The 14,601-nt window shown below is 52.0% G+C and overlaps 6 protein-coding genes across 6 annotated transcripts; 4 read left to right on the top strand and 2 right to left on the bottom strand.

Moving 5' to 3' along the window:
* The first annotated feature begins 551 nt into the window (after positions 1-551).
* On the top strand, positions 552-1,534 carry M406DRAFT_355839 (ClpP/crotonase). Its single transcript, XM_040923276.1, has one exon. It carries the CDS (start codon positions 563-565, stop codon positions 1,430-1,432), a length of 870 nt encoding a protein of 289 aa, XP_040779095.1. The 5' UTR covers positions 552-562; the 3' UTR covers positions 1,433-1,534.
* A 639-nt stretch (positions 1,535-2,173) lies between these two features.
* Positions 2,174-3,105, top strand: M406DRAFT_252068 (3-oxoacyl-reductase; the record flags this gene model as incomplete). Its single annotated transcript, XM_040916811.1, has 2 exons — positions 2,174-2,469; positions 2,559-3,105. The coding sequence occupies 2 exons, from the start codon at positions 2,174-2,176 to the stop codon at positions 3,103-3,105; spliced, it is 843 nt and encodes a 280-aa protein (XP_040779094.1).
* Positions 3,106-4,414: 1,309 nt separating this feature from the next.
* On the top strand, positions 4,415-5,982 carry M406DRAFT_350915 (uncharacterized protein; the record flags this gene model as incomplete). Its single annotated transcript, XM_040922582.1, has 4 exons — positions 4,415-4,620; positions 4,777-4,821; positions 4,926-5,451; positions 5,570-5,982. 4 exons carry the CDS (start codon positions 4,415-4,417, stop codon positions 5,642-5,644), a joined length of 852 nt encoding a protein of 283 aa, XP_040779093.1. The 3' UTR covers positions 5,645-5,982.
* Positions 5,983-6,597: 615 nt separating this feature from the next.
* M406DRAFT_39037 (uncharacterized protein) lies at positions 6,598-7,077 on the bottom strand (the record flags this gene model as incomplete). Its single annotated transcript, XM_040924085.1, has 1 exon — positions 6,598-7,077. A coding segment is annotated over one exon (480 nt), but the record flags the coding sequence as incomplete, so codon positions are not given.
* A 1,878-nt stretch (positions 7,078-8,955) lies between these two features.
* Positions 8,956-11,429, top strand: M406DRAFT_275917 (acyl-coenzyme A oxidase 1). Its single transcript, XM_040918266.1, has 2 exons — positions 8,956-9,809; positions 9,876-11,429. Exons 1-2 carry the CDS (start codon positions 9,069-9,071, stop codon positions 11,226-11,228), a joined length of 2,094 nt encoding a protein of 697 aa, XP_040779091.1. The 5' UTR covers positions 8,956-9,068; the 3' UTR covers positions 11,229-11,429.
* A 4-nt stretch (positions 11,430-11,433) lies between these two features.
* M406DRAFT_289450 (Clavaminate synthase-like protein) lies at positions 11,434-12,616 on the bottom strand (the record flags this gene model as incomplete). The annotated part of the gene is made up of 2 exons (XM_040918855.1): positions 12,268-12,616; positions 11,434-12,193 (listed from the first exon to the last, which is right to left on the bottom strand). The coding sequence occupies exons 1-2, from the start codon at positions 12,534-12,536 to the stop codon at positions 11,434-11,436; spliced, it is 1,029 nt and encodes a 342-aa protein (XP_040779090.1). The 5' UTR covers positions 12,537-12,616.
* Positions 12,617-14,601: the final 1,985 nt, after the last annotated feature.

Below are 14,601 nucleotides of genomic sequence, written 5' to 3'. Positions count from 1 at the left end.
AGGAATACCTTCATAAGTAGGAACCACAACGTCTACACAAGGATCGCTGCAGTGTGAACTACGAGTGATGGCGCAGGTGTGTTTTTTTGCCGCGGGCCGCACCAAAGAATGGCTCGGTACCAGGACTACTGTACCTGTACTCCAGCGTCCATAGTGAGACAGCGTAGTAGTGCTATGGTGATTAGTTTAGTGGTGGTGGGCGCCTGCGGAGAACCCCTGTAGGCCCCCCTCCCCTCCTCGCGCCTGGAGCCGAGGTAACTGCAGTCCTGGAACCAAATACGTATTGTTGATTACTTAGGTTTATTTACTGCGACTAAGCTTGAGCTTCTGTTTCCTTCCAGCATCAGCCAAATCATCTTGATCACGACTGATTCTCTTCACAGACCAAAAAGCCACCAGAGGCAACTCACTTGACGAGTTCTCCTCCTCCTGCTGCTGCGGCTCCTGCTACTGCTCCTTCGAACACAATCGCTATCGACCGGCACTTTCCTATTGTTTCCCCCCCTTCCTTTTCCTTTGATATCCTTCTTGAGCTCGAGCCCTCTCTTATCAAATTACCATAATGACCCTCCCAGAGGCTCTCACCTCGCCCCCTCCGGCTGTGCCGAACACCCTCGTCACCTTTCCCACCCCACAGATCCTCCTTGTTACCCTCAACCGGCCCAAACAGCTCAATGCGGTCCCCACCACGTCCCATCCGCTGTTTGATAGCCTGTGGCGCTGGTACGACGCCCAGCCCTCGCTACGGTGTGCGGTCCTGACGGGGACGGGCCGTGCATTCTGTGCGGGTGCCGATCTCAAGGAGTGGTCTGTCCGGAACGAGGCTGCCTCGGACACAGCGAGGACGGCAAGAGATGCGCAGAGCGGCGGCAAGATGCGGGTCGCCTCGGGATTCGCGGGGTTGAGCAACCGCGGTGGGAAAAAACCTGTCATTGCAGCCGTGAACGGCCTGTGTCTAGGCGGCGGCATGGAGGTCGCACTGAACTGCGACATGATCCTCGCCAGCGAGGATGCCGTCTTTGGCCTGCCCGAGGTCAAGAGGGGTGTGATTGCCCTCGCCGGCGCCCTGCCAAGACTGGTCAGGACGGTTGGAAGGCAGAGGGCGGCTGAGATGGCTCTCTTGGGAAGACACTACTCTGCTGGCGAGATGGAGAGGTGGGGAGTGGTGAACAAGGTCGTGCCGGCCCAAAAGGGAGAGGTGTTGGAAGAGGCCTTGAGGTGGGCGGCAGAGCTGGCAGAAAATAGTCCTGATTCTGTCATTGTGAGCCGTGAGGGCCTCAGACTTGGGTGGGAGCCTCTGGGGCCCGAGGTTGGGACAGACTTGCTGGAGAGGGGCATGTATGGACGGATGGATGCAGGCGAGAATCTCGTCGAAGGTGTGGTGTCATTTGTCGAGAGACGGAAGCCAGTTTGGAAGGATAGTAAACTGTGAAGATGTGGTCCTCTAAGGGAAATGGGCCGGGAAGAGACTCCAGCCCCTGTGTAAGGATGGGAGTCAGAACCACAAATCACCATTCCTGGTTCTGGTCAACACATCACTTCATATGTGCGTCGACTTCTGCGGCTTTTGAAGACGAATCATGATGGCAAGATAGACTCAGAGAGCCACACATTTCTGCACAGAGATAGATGATGGATCTTTTGAAAGACCACTAGCTGATCAGTATACTGCCCTATGGACTAGGGCCTGTCGTGGCGCTTTTTGATTCATCGTCAGTTCGTGACCAAGTATTTCTAGACTCGTAGTCTTAGCTAGTATTCAAGTAGCACCTCACGGACAAGTTGTATCTACCTCTGGCATCCCGCGTCTACAGCTTCCACTGCCGAATCTGAGAGAAAATCTGGGCAGAAAGAGGAAGCGATCCTCGGCAGCAGCGTGCGGGGTGTGCATCGTGTAACCTCGAGTTCCATTACAATAAAATTGAACCGAAACGGTATCCCGATGGCCATGACGTTCCGCGTCACTGGTGCGGGGGAGACATGTGTACATAAAAACCTGCCACTCTTCATGCCGTCCTTGCGGAATAGCTAGCTACAATTCAGCTGATCCACTTGAATTCTTACTTTGCTCTCTGCTTCCAATTCTCGCAGGATGAAGTTGTTCCTGAGACCCAGCGTTCTACCCAGGCCGACGAGAGGTCAGAGCTGGCAGAAGCTCACCGCGGCTCGGTGGATGAGCCAGAGTGCGCCAGATTCCCCGTCTCGAAACTTGACAGACGGCAAGAGTGTCCTCGTGACAGGCTCAGCACGAGGCATTGGAAAGGCCATCGCCCTGCGGCTAGCCTCGGATGGATACAATGTTTGCATTAATGATGTTCCTGCGAACGAAAAGCAATGTGATGAGGTCGTGAAGGAGATCCAATCCATGGGTCGAAAGAGCTGCTCTGCCATTGCGGACGTCAGCAGGCGGGGGGAGGTCAAGGAGATGGTACAGAAGAGCGTCAAGGAGTTGGGTCCGCTTCACACAATGTATGTGATCATACTTGTTGCCTTGTGTTTTCGTCTTTCCCCATGAACGACCGAACTACCCTTTAGCCAGCTGACAAGACGTCCATCAGGATCGCCAACGCCGGTATTGTACAGGTCAAGTCACTTTTGGACCTCTCGGAAGAAGACTTCGCCCGCATGCTGGCAGTGAACCTGACGGGCGTTCACAATTGCTACGCCGAAGGAGCTCGCCAGATGATCGAGCAGGGAACCTGCAAGCCTGACGCCCCGGGCAAGATTATCGGCGCAGCATCCATTGTAGCGTTTAAGCCCTTTGCCTTGCTAGGGCACTACAGCGCGGCAAAATGGGCTGTGCGTGGCCTCACGCAGGCATATGCGATAGAACTGGCCGAACACAACATTACGGTCAACGCATACGCTCCAGGAATTGTGGGCACGGCAATGTGGGAGAAAATTGACGCAGACCTGGCAGCGAAAAGAGGCGACGGAACGGTCAGGAAGGGCGAAATGATGAAGAAGTTTGTGGACGTGACGCTGATGCAGAGGGCGAGTGTGCCAGAAGACGTGGCCAACCTGGTCTCGTTCCTTGCCAGCCCGAATAGCGACTTCATCACAGCACAGACACAGGTGGTCGACGGTGGCATCGTGTTCACGTGAGGTTTTTTTTATTTTATTTATGATATTTTATTTGTTCGCAACCAGGAGAAGAAGAATTTCTCGAGAACATTCCATAGCACAACACGGCAAGACTACTATGGTATACGAGTTTATGGTAGCAGCCGAGAGTACGCAGTGAGAGAATATGCTCCACCGAGTTGAATCATGACTCGAACGACAGGGATGGAACAGTGTCGATCAATGGAACAGATCCCGAAAAAAGAGAGGGTTTGTCCCCCAGCGCGCACTACGTTGCAAGGCTGCCAAACATTGAACCCCACCCATGGAGCACACACGAATCTATCATCCACAGAACAGTTTGTGCTGCACTATGTATGTCACCACAGCCTACCAAAATGAAAACTGGCAGGACTGGGTGACTGAGGTGAATTGTATGTACTTGACGATGGACTGAATAGGGCAGCACGTCAATGGTTTGATGAGTGAGCGAGGCGATCTTCTTGGCACAGGTCACGCAACGCGCCGATCTCGAGGTGTAACTGAAACAAACACAAGTAAAAACACCCTGAACACCAAGGGCCCCCCCCCCCTCCCCTAGACGGAGAATCCGGCACGGGAGTCTTATTAGCTCGACGACCCTGAGTCAAGGGCAGCGTGCAGAGCTGAGTCACATCCCGTCACGGATACCAGGGCACGTCAAAAAAGGCTGCAACTACAAGTACTGTGTAATACAAGTACAGTGCTGAGGGTACTTCAGTATGCCATAGTACACCAAGTACTCAAACGTCGTCACACCAATACGGGGCATACCAACGTCTGCCAAGCTGCCAACCATTGCAAAGGACGCTACTATGCACAAATGCGGAGACAGTTTTTCAGGGTTCAACGACCGGACGTCATGGCCTCCTTGCAGCAGCGGAAGGGGGGCCGGAAAAAGTATTCAGAACTTCGAAGTGATTGTCAGGCAGCACTGCCTTATTGAGCTTGCCCGCACTGCAAAGCCCGATGGAAGGTAATTCGCTCGTCTGTTGGGAAGCAAAGTGGCTTACACCCGAAAGGCCCCCCCCTCCCTTCTACTTCTTCTTCCTTTCGCCGCTGAGATGCTGGATCAACGTCATCCTCTTTCTTTTTGTGCTCGACGATCTACACGGCCTGGGCGTACACGAAGCCAGGTCGACAAACTTACCACTAACAACCATCTCATCCACGCATGATCGAGCGCGGCAACTTATTCCGGGTCCACTCATTTTCCAAGATAGCGAAAGAAATCGGAAAAGACCTGAAAGAAGATTGATTTTGTCAAGATACCGGTCCGTTCCGCGTCCACACGCGCCCTCTGCTGCAGAGGATGTCTCGGCTCAGAGACTCCCTCGCCGCCACGGCGCAGCCTCAGACGTCGTCACCATTTTTCAACGACCTGCCCTGCGAGATTCGGCAAAAGATATACCAACACCTCTGGGATCTATACGACACAAGATGGCATGTCCACTCGTTCGGCAACCAGGTTGTCCCAGTCTTCCCCTGCAACACCCACTCAGGTGAAGACGACGTACGGTACGCAAGATTCCAGGCTTCTCAAGGAGAGGACGCCCTGGTCTGGGAGAATCGACTACGTTCGCCGTGGAACGCACATTGGGGATGCGCAGAGGCAACGGCCACTACGCTGTCCAGAATAGATCGACGCAGGCTCTCGCCGACTAGACATATTAGAATACGAACACATGTTCCCGCCGCTCTTCTTGTATGCAAGCAAATGTACGTCAAGTTTCCCATGTTGCTGCCAGTTTGTCATTGACCATGCAACACAAGAGGCAAAAACAAAATTGTCAAGGAATACCGTCAACTGATGTGCTTGCCAGGTATCTCGAAAGTGTCGACGAGCTGGAGAGCGTCCTTACCTTCTGCTTTACGGATATCATCGTCGCCCGAGACTTCCTCGTCAAACACGCGCCCAGTAGGAACATCCGCAACATCGACATCAGCTTGCGCGTCAAGCCCTTGATTACCGAGTTGTATTTCCCGGGCCCGGATGGCAAATTGCAGCCACATATCAGCGGCCTAAGTGTCACGTCCAAGAAAAACCCTTGGGAGGATCTGTGCCGCCGTCTATCCATGCTGCCATCTCTTCGCTCGCTCCATCTCCGTCTTGACTCCGAGGACCTCCGGCCCTGGCACAAGCGTGTCAACGAGAAGGCTTTCTTCAAGCAGCTGTCGCACGCCAAGGCACGCGAGTTCGTCCTTTACCTGCCGGATCTTCCGGAGCATCCGGAACTTCAAGGCCTTCCTGGCTGCTATCTCGACAGCGACGTCTCCGATGATGGTGGCGCACCCTTCACGGTCAAGAGAGGACCGCGTCCAAACAACTGGCAGCTTCATCTGTCCAGGGTGAGTTTTCCACAGCTCGTCTAATGTCATTCGCAAATTTTTGTTTCATTGATCATACCTCGGAGGGGTATCTTTTATGTAGACGGGGCTCAGCTGACATATCCCACCTCTGTGCTAGATATCACATACTCTTCCAGAGAACTGGAGCCACTCCTTATGGAATCAAGTCCGTGACAAGGTATGGGCCGCATAGCATAAGTTTATGATAACAGCTTGTAAAAACATGGGAACACTCTTACGACTATCGATTCTCGCCTCGCAGGAGCTGCCCAGCGTATATTTGTACTGACACAGTCGCATCAATACCTATTACGAGAACATGAGCAAAAGGGGAAGATTAACCACCAAAGAAACACCCTGAAGAGAGCTACTTGACCACGATTTCATTTTGGTCTGATGGGTATCTTCCTCCCAATCAACCATGATGGCCTTACCATTTCATACATTAGAACATTTCCATAGGGCACTGTTGAGGGAATTGGTTTCATTATATCAATCTTAGTCATCAGATGAAATATAAATTCTGTCAATGCTTATTCTCTTCGTCACCCATCAAACATGAATCTTGTTGTTCACGACTCTCGACTACCGGTGCGGAGACCATAGTGTTAACTCACCAACCGCCGCACAGCCAAAACGGATTTCGGGAAAGTGGTATACTGAAGCCTTGCGCCCGCTATACTCAACGTGTCGAACAAATCGTTTTATTGACTGCAGTTCGCCCCAGCTGGAATGTCACGTTGACACTATCCACACCGAAAAGCCAAGAGGCGCCATTATGAAACATCACCAGGTCATTCAAGACCAGATCACAAGCTGATAAGACGAATCACTTTTTTCCATAAAGCCTATTTGTTATTCAAAGTCTAGAAGCGCGGCTTGTAGCTCTATCCGCTTCAGACTACAACGGTCTAATGATCAAAACGATGAGGCAAGAGGCGCCAGAAGATAGCGTCAACTCGTTCATCTGTCAACCCCGTCTCCCCCCTTCAGCTATCTAGCAGCGGGCGCCGCCCAGAATGACGTTCCAGTTCTCGGTGGGGTGGAAGCTCTGGCCACGCGTCACCGTGTCCTCCCCTCCCATCCACTGACACTGCTGCATGATGGCAGTAGTGTAGTTGGCGATCCAGTTGAAGCCGCCAAGGATCATGGTGGTGTCGGGGTTCTAGAGATAGAGAATAGGGCAGATATTAGCTCGGCTCGAGATTTTAGGTGCTGCAGAAGACAGGAGGAGAGTCTCAGTGCTGGCTTGTTACTCACGTCATTGCACCACCAGATGCCAGCGTCGTCAGCACAAGAGACTCGGCCGCAAGCACCGGGTCCAGGGCCGTTGGAGGGCTTGCCAGGGATGCTGTTGAGGTAGGCGATACCCTCCCAGGCGGCCGAGGTGGTGGTCATGTTGAAGCGCCAGCAGTGAACGATACCACGCTCGGAGGGCTCGGAGAGCTCCGCGACAGAGGTGTCCATGGTGTTGCCAGAGAGGTAGGTAAGATCAACGTCGGGCCAGGTGTAGTTGGGGTAGTTGTCATTGATGTGACCAACAACCTCCTGAATGGTACCGATGTAGTTGTGCTTGGGGATGTAGGGCTCGGCCTCCAGGGCCCAGGTGATGTTGACGATGTCGTAGGTGGTGTTGCCGGCTCCGTACTGGTCGGGGGAGATGATGGCAGTGGGCAACTGCACTCAACAGTTAGCAGCTTGGTTGAAGAAGATGTTAGACATGACAGGACCGCTTCAGGACATACGATTTGGGCAGCAACATTGCACATGGCAATGAGCATCCAGGAGAGGATGACCAGAAGCTCCATCTTGACTTGATTATTGTAGAAAGTTGGTATGATCAGTATGGACGAGTTGAATGAAGTACTGATGTCTGCAAATGCTGATCGAGGTTGAGGTTGTGCAAGGAAGAAAACCAAGAGGAGACCACTTAGGGGGAAATTCGACACTCTTATATAGTGTTCAGTTGAGAATTCACTCCCAGGTATCGACAGATCGAATAAATATTGGCAATATCGAAGGCCCACTCCTATTCTGTCAGAGAATTCACTTTTTACGACATTCACAGGGTTTACTTGGATTTTGTTATTACCTACCTATTGTGAATGGCCTCACACCACCAGTCAAGATGTTTAAACTGATTCAACTCCACCACAGCCTCCTTCAAGACCCTAGGGCTTGTTCTAGGTGAATGACCAGAAATTCTAACTGAATATAAACCTCTCCTTCAAGCGAGTGGTGCGGTCAAGCCTGTGAAACTCTGTTACAGGCAAATGGTAACGGGTAATTGAAATGTAGAAAGCAGCTTTCCATGACAAGTCACATTGATGAATCAGTGTAAAAGATAATTGGTTTGTTCACTTGTTTAGTCCCTCCCTGGACTGTAGACGATTGTTTTTCTGTCCATTGATCTGCATGCTCAGAGAAGAACCGAATTGAAGAGCACCAAGGACAATATTGGAGCCCAGCACAGGCTTCATTTGATTCCAGCCTAGAATATGCTGTTACTTTTGTGTTATAAGTATATAGCTTGTGAGGTTGGTATGGATTACATCATTTGTAGCCAAGTGAAATGATTCTGATGGGAGTATTCTTGCTACGTGGGTTATGCCAGGCTTGCCTATTAATCAAGTCCTTCTCTGAGCTGAAATAGGTTGGAAGGGCACACTTGAGAATATTGAACCATACTCTGTAGAGTGATTAATTTGACAATCTGGATGGTCAGAGGCTTCTTCAAAGCTCAAAGCCCCTTTTCCCCAAGCTGTTCTTTCAGCTGATTCGATAAAGCCATGGGATTGTAGTCACAACTGAATTCTTGTTAACGAACACGTGACATGAAATGGATGTTATTTCTCGGTCCTCCTCCGCATTGGCGTCCACCGTCAAACGTGCCGAGGATCTAATTTATCTACCAACCGAGTCCGGGGCCGAGCCAAGCCTCATCTTACCTTATGGACTGGACCCCTGGAATTCGCAAAGCCCAGGAGTCCGTAACCGCCCGATTAACACTCCCGCACGTCTCTGCACCTCGACCCTGTTAGCATGTCAGTATGCAGGTAGTTTCGCTCCATGACCTTTAGAAAGTGCCGATATCGGCGTGAGGCTGAAACCACAGACAAAGCAACTCGTGACGTCGCATGGACCAGACGAGGCCCCCGTTGCTGACGGTCGACTCCTGTCCTGAGCTGACTGTGTTGGTGACAATCTGGAGGTGGGGTGGGTTCAAGAGTGTCCACTCAAACCCCAGATATTGGGCATGTGAGAGAGGATGAGAGAAAATTGGACTCGTTCCAATCACATGGGGGGGCTTTCGGCTCACTGAGGAATTTAGTGCTAAGTATGCTTTACCATGGATGTCCCCGAGACGCTCGCGCCACCAGCCAAGTGGATCTCGGCGCGTGGATAATGGATATGTCATCGAGTCGCCGTGATCGATTAACCTCGGCACGTTCGAAGCTCAGCTACTGTTGAACAACCCTTAACAGATGTTGCGTCGCCACGAATCTCCCTCCTTCTGGTCGCTGTAGTTCAGCGTCTTTCATCTCCTCCTTGACCGTATTTTTGTGTCTGTGTGTGTGTGAACAGCCGACGTTACCGCACGCGAACATTCAAGCAAAATGCCTACGAATCCGGACTGGGTCAAGAAGTTGAAGCCCGCTGCGCCCCAAGGGACAGATATCCTGTCGGGGGAGCGGGCCAAGAGCAATGTGAACGTAGACCAGCTGGCCGACTTTCTCTTCACGCAAAAGACGCTCCAGCAGAGGGAGGAACTCGTCAAGATCCTCTCGGCTGAGCAGGTCTTTGACAAATCCAAGAATTACTTCCAGGGCCGCGAGGATAGGATACTGGGCTCCCTGGCCAGGGGAAAGCGTCTCCAGCAGCTCACGGAGAAGAACAACTGGCCCACCGAGAAGTTCGAGCATGCTCTCCAGCTCATCAGCGAGGCGTCGCCACTGGCCATGCATTACAAGATGTTCATGCCCACAATCAGAGAGCAAGGCACGCCCGAGCAGCACAAGCTCTTCCTGGAGAAGGCACAGAAGTTCGAGATCATCGGGTGCTATGCCCAGACGGAGCTGGGCCACGGCTCCAACGTACGGGGTCTCGAGACCACCGCAACCTGGAACCCTGAAGACAAGACCTTCACGATACACTCGCCAGCACTCACAGCCTCCAAATGGTGGATCGGAACCCTCGGCAAGGTCGCCAACCATGCGGTCGTGATGGCCCAGCTGGTCATCAAGGGCAAGGTTCTGGGCCCCCACCCCTTTATCGTCCCCATCCGAGATTCCAAGACACATGAGCCTCTCCCAGATGTCCACATTGGAGACATCGGTCCAAAATTTGGCTTCAACACAGTAAGCATACAAAACAACCCTCGGAGCGCTATGACCAGAGTGAGACTGACAAAATGATAATTGTAGATGGACAACGGGTTCCTGTTGCTGAACAACGTCAAGGTCCCTCATGTCAACATGCTTGCGCGATTCTCTCGTGTTGATCCCAACACAAGCCAATACATCAAACCACCCACACCGGCCCTCGTGTACGGCACCCTGACTTATGTGCGAAGCACAATCGTGCTGGAGTCTGGTAGTGTACTTGCCCGTGGTGTGACGATCGCAACCCGGTATTGTGCTGTTCGCCGCCAATTTCAAGATCTCGACGCCAAGGGCAAGGTTGGCGAGAACCAGGTTCTGAACTACTCCATGGTGCAGTACCGTCTTCTCCCTCTGCTGGCTGCTACGTTTGCCCTCCACTTCACGGGTCGGAACATGATCACCCTGTATGAGGAGAACCAGAAGCGTCTGGCAGCGGGAGACGCACCAGGTGGGAGTGACTCTCAGCGCCGGCCAGGCCCTGAAGAGCTCAACGCCGGGGGTGATCTCCTCGCCGACCTTCACAGCACCTCGTGTGCCCTGAAGTCATACTCGTCGACTATAGCGGCAGAGGGGTTGGAAGTCTGCCGTCGCGCGTGTGGTGGTCACGGATACTCGTCCTTCTCAGGCATCGGGTCGTATTATGCCGACTATCTGCCCACCGTCACCTGGGAAGGCGACAACTTCATGCTGAGCCAACAGGTGGCGCGGTATCTGCTCAAATCTGCTCGTGCCGTCCTAACTGGCAAGGCTTCCGACAACGACACCACTCGCTTCCTCAAGAACTTCCTCAAGAGGCAGGATGTCGGTGCTGCGTTCGATGTGCTCGGTTCGGACACTGAGCTGGTCGATGCCTTTGCATGGCGTGTGGCCTACCTGACCTTCGATGCTCTGAAGAAGCGCGACGAGGAGAAGCAGCCGTGGAACAGCCTGCTCGTGGACTTTTACCGCCTCAGCACGGCACACGCGCAGTACATGGTCGTCAAGTCGTTCAGGGATGCACTCAGCATCGATTCGACCACAAAGGCAGGCTTGGACCAGGAGACGCTGGCCGTAATGCACCTGCTGTACAAGTTGTTCGCCCTGTACACCCTCGAGAAGGAGTCGACCGAGTTCTTCAGCAGTGCGGCGACGACCGTCAAGCAGATCGCCCTGGCCAGGAAGCAGGTGATGAAGCTGCTCGAGGAGGTGCGGCCCCATGCCGTGCGGCTGGTGGATGCGTGGAAGTTCCCCGACTGGCAGCTGGATTCGAGCCTGGGCCGGTATGATGGCAAGGTATATGAGGATATGTTTTATCGGGCAAGCGAGCTGAACCCTCTCAATGAGGTCGTGTTCGATTCCAACCCCAATAGCCCTCATCTGTTGAAGAAGGACAACAGGACGAAGAGCAAGCTGTGAGGAAAGGGGTGAAAAACCAAAGTGGTGTTGTGCTTCCTTTTTGTCTTCATTTTCCCTTTTCTCAAGAATATACTTAGAGTATAGAAGGCTGGGAGGATGTTAGACTGTACAGTATCATGCTTTAAGAGTGCTCTCATTTTGTTTCGACCTTGCCTTGCATACTAGAAACTTCTCATCAGATGAATAAAAGCGACATTGAACAAATTTATGCTCCCACATCCTGAAACTCGATCCAAGTGCTCATCTTGGCACGGACATGCTCGCCATAGCACACCCCCTCATTGTCGCTGTTTACAGATCTAACCAGACACTTTTCGCCCGGCTCAAAGAAGAACGGCACACTGATCCTACCTAGCCCACTATCGCCTACCCCCAGTATGGTTGTTGCTCTGACACGGTGCAAAGTCGCCAAGTACCTGCCTCCAGACACTTCAGCCATGAGATCCCCAATATTAACTACGATGCTCTCTGGAATATAAGGCGCGGCAATCCATTCCCCCGAGGCACCAAGGACTTCAAGACCACCGGTGGGGTCTTGATGGAGGAGGGTAAGGATGCCAGAGTCGGTGTGCGGCGTACAGCAAAGCTTGACCCCACTGACGCCTGCCTGATCGTTCACACTCGTCAATGAGGTGGCTGTTCCTGGCTGTGGGGGGTAGTGTAGGAGACGAAGTGTGCTGATAGAGTCATCCAGCCAGCTAGAAAACCAGTCCTCTGGCTTTCCCAGTGCCGTCGCACAGAGGGATAGAAGGCGGAAAGACAGTGCCTGGAGCTCTGTATAAAGCTTTTCCAACTGTTGTCGTTTCTCGGCAGGCAGGACAGTTTCTGGTGGCCAGACGTTGGGCTCGCTGAGGTGGACCTTGTAGTCCTTTGATGGTGTAACCTTTTCACTGATCGGACTCGCTGGGCCGATTTCGAAGCCTTCCTTCAGATTGTCTGACTGTCCTGGCTGCGATGGAAAGTACCTGCATTTGCCTTAGTGCGTTCGTTTCTTGGTCGGCTTTTGTGAAGTAGCAATTGCAGAAATACAAGAACTTACCCGCGATATGTATTCGTGTTGGAGGGGCAAAATATTTTCTTGGCCTGCTTCATCTTCTCCTGCTGAGGAATGTCGAAAAGGTCCCTTGCAAGATCGAAGATCTCACTATGAGAGAAGGACAAGGGTGCATTGGTCAGATACGCGAAGCCTGTTGTAGTGAAGACATTGTCAAGCTGCCTGCTGAGGTCCTTCAAGTCCCCGGTAAACAGTGGATTTTGTGAGAGTGGAGTTAGGTCAACCATAGGTAAAGATGAGAACTCCGTCGTCATGATGAAGAATCTTGAGGATACGAAAGGAGAATCAAATTCAAGTCAATTGGATGTGCTTGCAGTTTGTGAGTAGAAGTGAGGAGAAGACGTCGCCAAGATGGCTGCTTTAGGAAAGTGGTCATGCGACACGTGTCGGAGGGGGGGAAATAAGGTTAGTAATAAAGGCCTTTATGTGTAGAGTAGTACTAAAGTCCAAGTAAGGAAGGGGTCGTCGGTTGGCCTGAGCCAGGTCACATGCACCAGACATACCCGACAACTTACTTACTGTGAAGGCACAAATATATTTTGGAACTTGCGTGGATTTCGAGTCCTAGGGGTAACAGGTCATGGGTCTTCGGAAATCATTACAGCATTGGATCTGCATTGTTATCTGAGAACAAAAAGGATGCGCCCAGAAAGAGTCTCTAAAATATGCCTTGAAACCTCAGTGGTGAAATCCAGAGCACCTGAAAAACCCCCGCTAGCCCTAACACACTGCCCGTTTACTTAATCACCGCGTACATGTAGTCCAGCCAGCCACGAGACGACATCTGCCATCTCTTCGTTTGTGCCCAGGCGATCTCTGGGAAGCGCTGATTTCTTCTGCAAATAGGGTTATTTCGGCAGGGTCCTCGTCGAATATATTGGAGACCACTGGCCCAGGTTCTACCGCATTGACCCTTATGTTGTTCTTCCCCAGCTCGACCGCCCAGATTCTTGTCAGCCGCTCAACCGCTATCTTGAAGGAGGTGCACAGGCTCAGGGCGATGGTGCCCGCCCTCGCACCCAACAGATGTGATGTTGGTGATGAGGCTCTTGGCAGGGAGATGAGGCAGGACGGCTTACATGGGGAGGATTGTTCTAAGCACCAGTGACATTGATCTTGTATACCTTATCGAAGTTCTCCGTGGGGGTCTCGGTTGACGTATTGACTATCTTGATGCAGGAGTTGTTGATGAGCATGTCAATATGAGCATCGGGGCTTCATTTGACAGCAGTGTCTACCAGCGCCCGCGGACCACACTGCGGTTTGCTAAATCTGGCCTAGCACCGGGGGCTCTCGGCCTGTGTGACAGGTCCTCCATCTTGCCCTGGAGCCCTGCGATCTTGGACGAGCTAGCATCGGAGGTGAATCTCAAGACGGAGAATACCAGTCATGGTGTAATTTTGTGAATAGGATGGGTGCTGTTTAAGCGACAGGTGAGGGAACTCTTCCGCAGGTAGTACACCATTGAAATGTATACTTCTCTGAGCCCCTCTTAAGAATATTCTACTTCGATGTTAACTACAAGTGACATATTCATGCTACTTCTTGGGTCAGACAAGCAATCAGCTGACTGTTGCAGTCGATCGACTGGACTAGAATGTATTGGGTGCATATAATGCGAAGGTTCAAGGTGGTCAGCTGAGTGGCAGATTCCTTACCCCGCTCTTCTTCCATCTTTGGCAGCAGTTAATAAATATCTTCGGGACTGCCTGCTGTCACCGCACTTTCCCCGCTACTGTAACCAGAAAGGTAGACATGTTTGTTATACATGGTCCTTACTCGATATTAATTTGAACACTCGCACATTTTCCGTGGGAAGCCCGATCTTATTATGGAACGAGTGAACAATTTCGTCGTACTCTCCTCACGAGAGATTCGTGAGCCATTAGTGACGGACTCTGACACACTTGCAGAAGACCAGAGCGTGTCCGAGGATTTATCGTTTGATAACACCCGGCTCAGAGAAGCGCTGCTCAGACCGGAGCCTGCCTGTTCATCCCTGGGTCTCTGCAATCAATGCCGTCATATGTTCGCTTCTCGTGAGCTCCCTTCCAGTGGACACTTCGATCAATATTCGTCATATAATAGTATTCTGAAAGCGGCTGAGCAGCAGTGTTACATTTGCTGTCTGCTGGTCGAAAACATCACTGCACTGGGATCACAGATATCCTGGTCAACAGAGTCCACATTGGCACAGGATTTCCTGGTTATGTGGAGTTTTGGGGAGCCGATATGGTTTGACGATGATGTCACATTTCATCACAGCGGTACGGTCATAGTGAAATTGGCAATCATGTCAAATCGTAAGTGGGCACTGGG

This window comes from Cryphonectria parasitica, assembly GCF_011745365.1.
Source record: "Cryphonectria parasitica EP155 unplaced genomic scaffold M406scaffold_3, whole genome shotgun sequence".
Classification (NCBI taxonomy): Eukaryota; Fungi; Ascomycota; class Sordariomycetes; order Diaporthales; family Cryphonectriaceae; genus Cryphonectria; species Cryphonectria parasitica.
The sequence above is the reverse complement of the archived record's forward strand: the minus strand, read 5'-3'. Positions and strand labels throughout refer to the sequence as shown.

What these genes read in the sequence shown, in the direction of transcription:
- M406DRAFT_355839 (XM_040923276.1), top strand. Translation starts at nt 563, where the DNA reads ATGACCCTCCCAGAGGCTCTCACCTCGCCCCCTCCGGCTGTGCCGAAC.
- M406DRAFT_275917 (XM_040918266.1), top strand. Translation starts at nt 9,069, where the DNA reads ATGCCTACGAATCCGGACTGGGTCAAGAAGTTGAAGCCCGCTGCGCCC. An exon ending in CAAAATTTGGCTTCAACACA is followed by an intron (nt 9,810 to 9,875) that starts GTAAGCATACAA and finishes TGATAATTGTAG; the next exon opens with ATGGACAACGGGTTCCTGTT.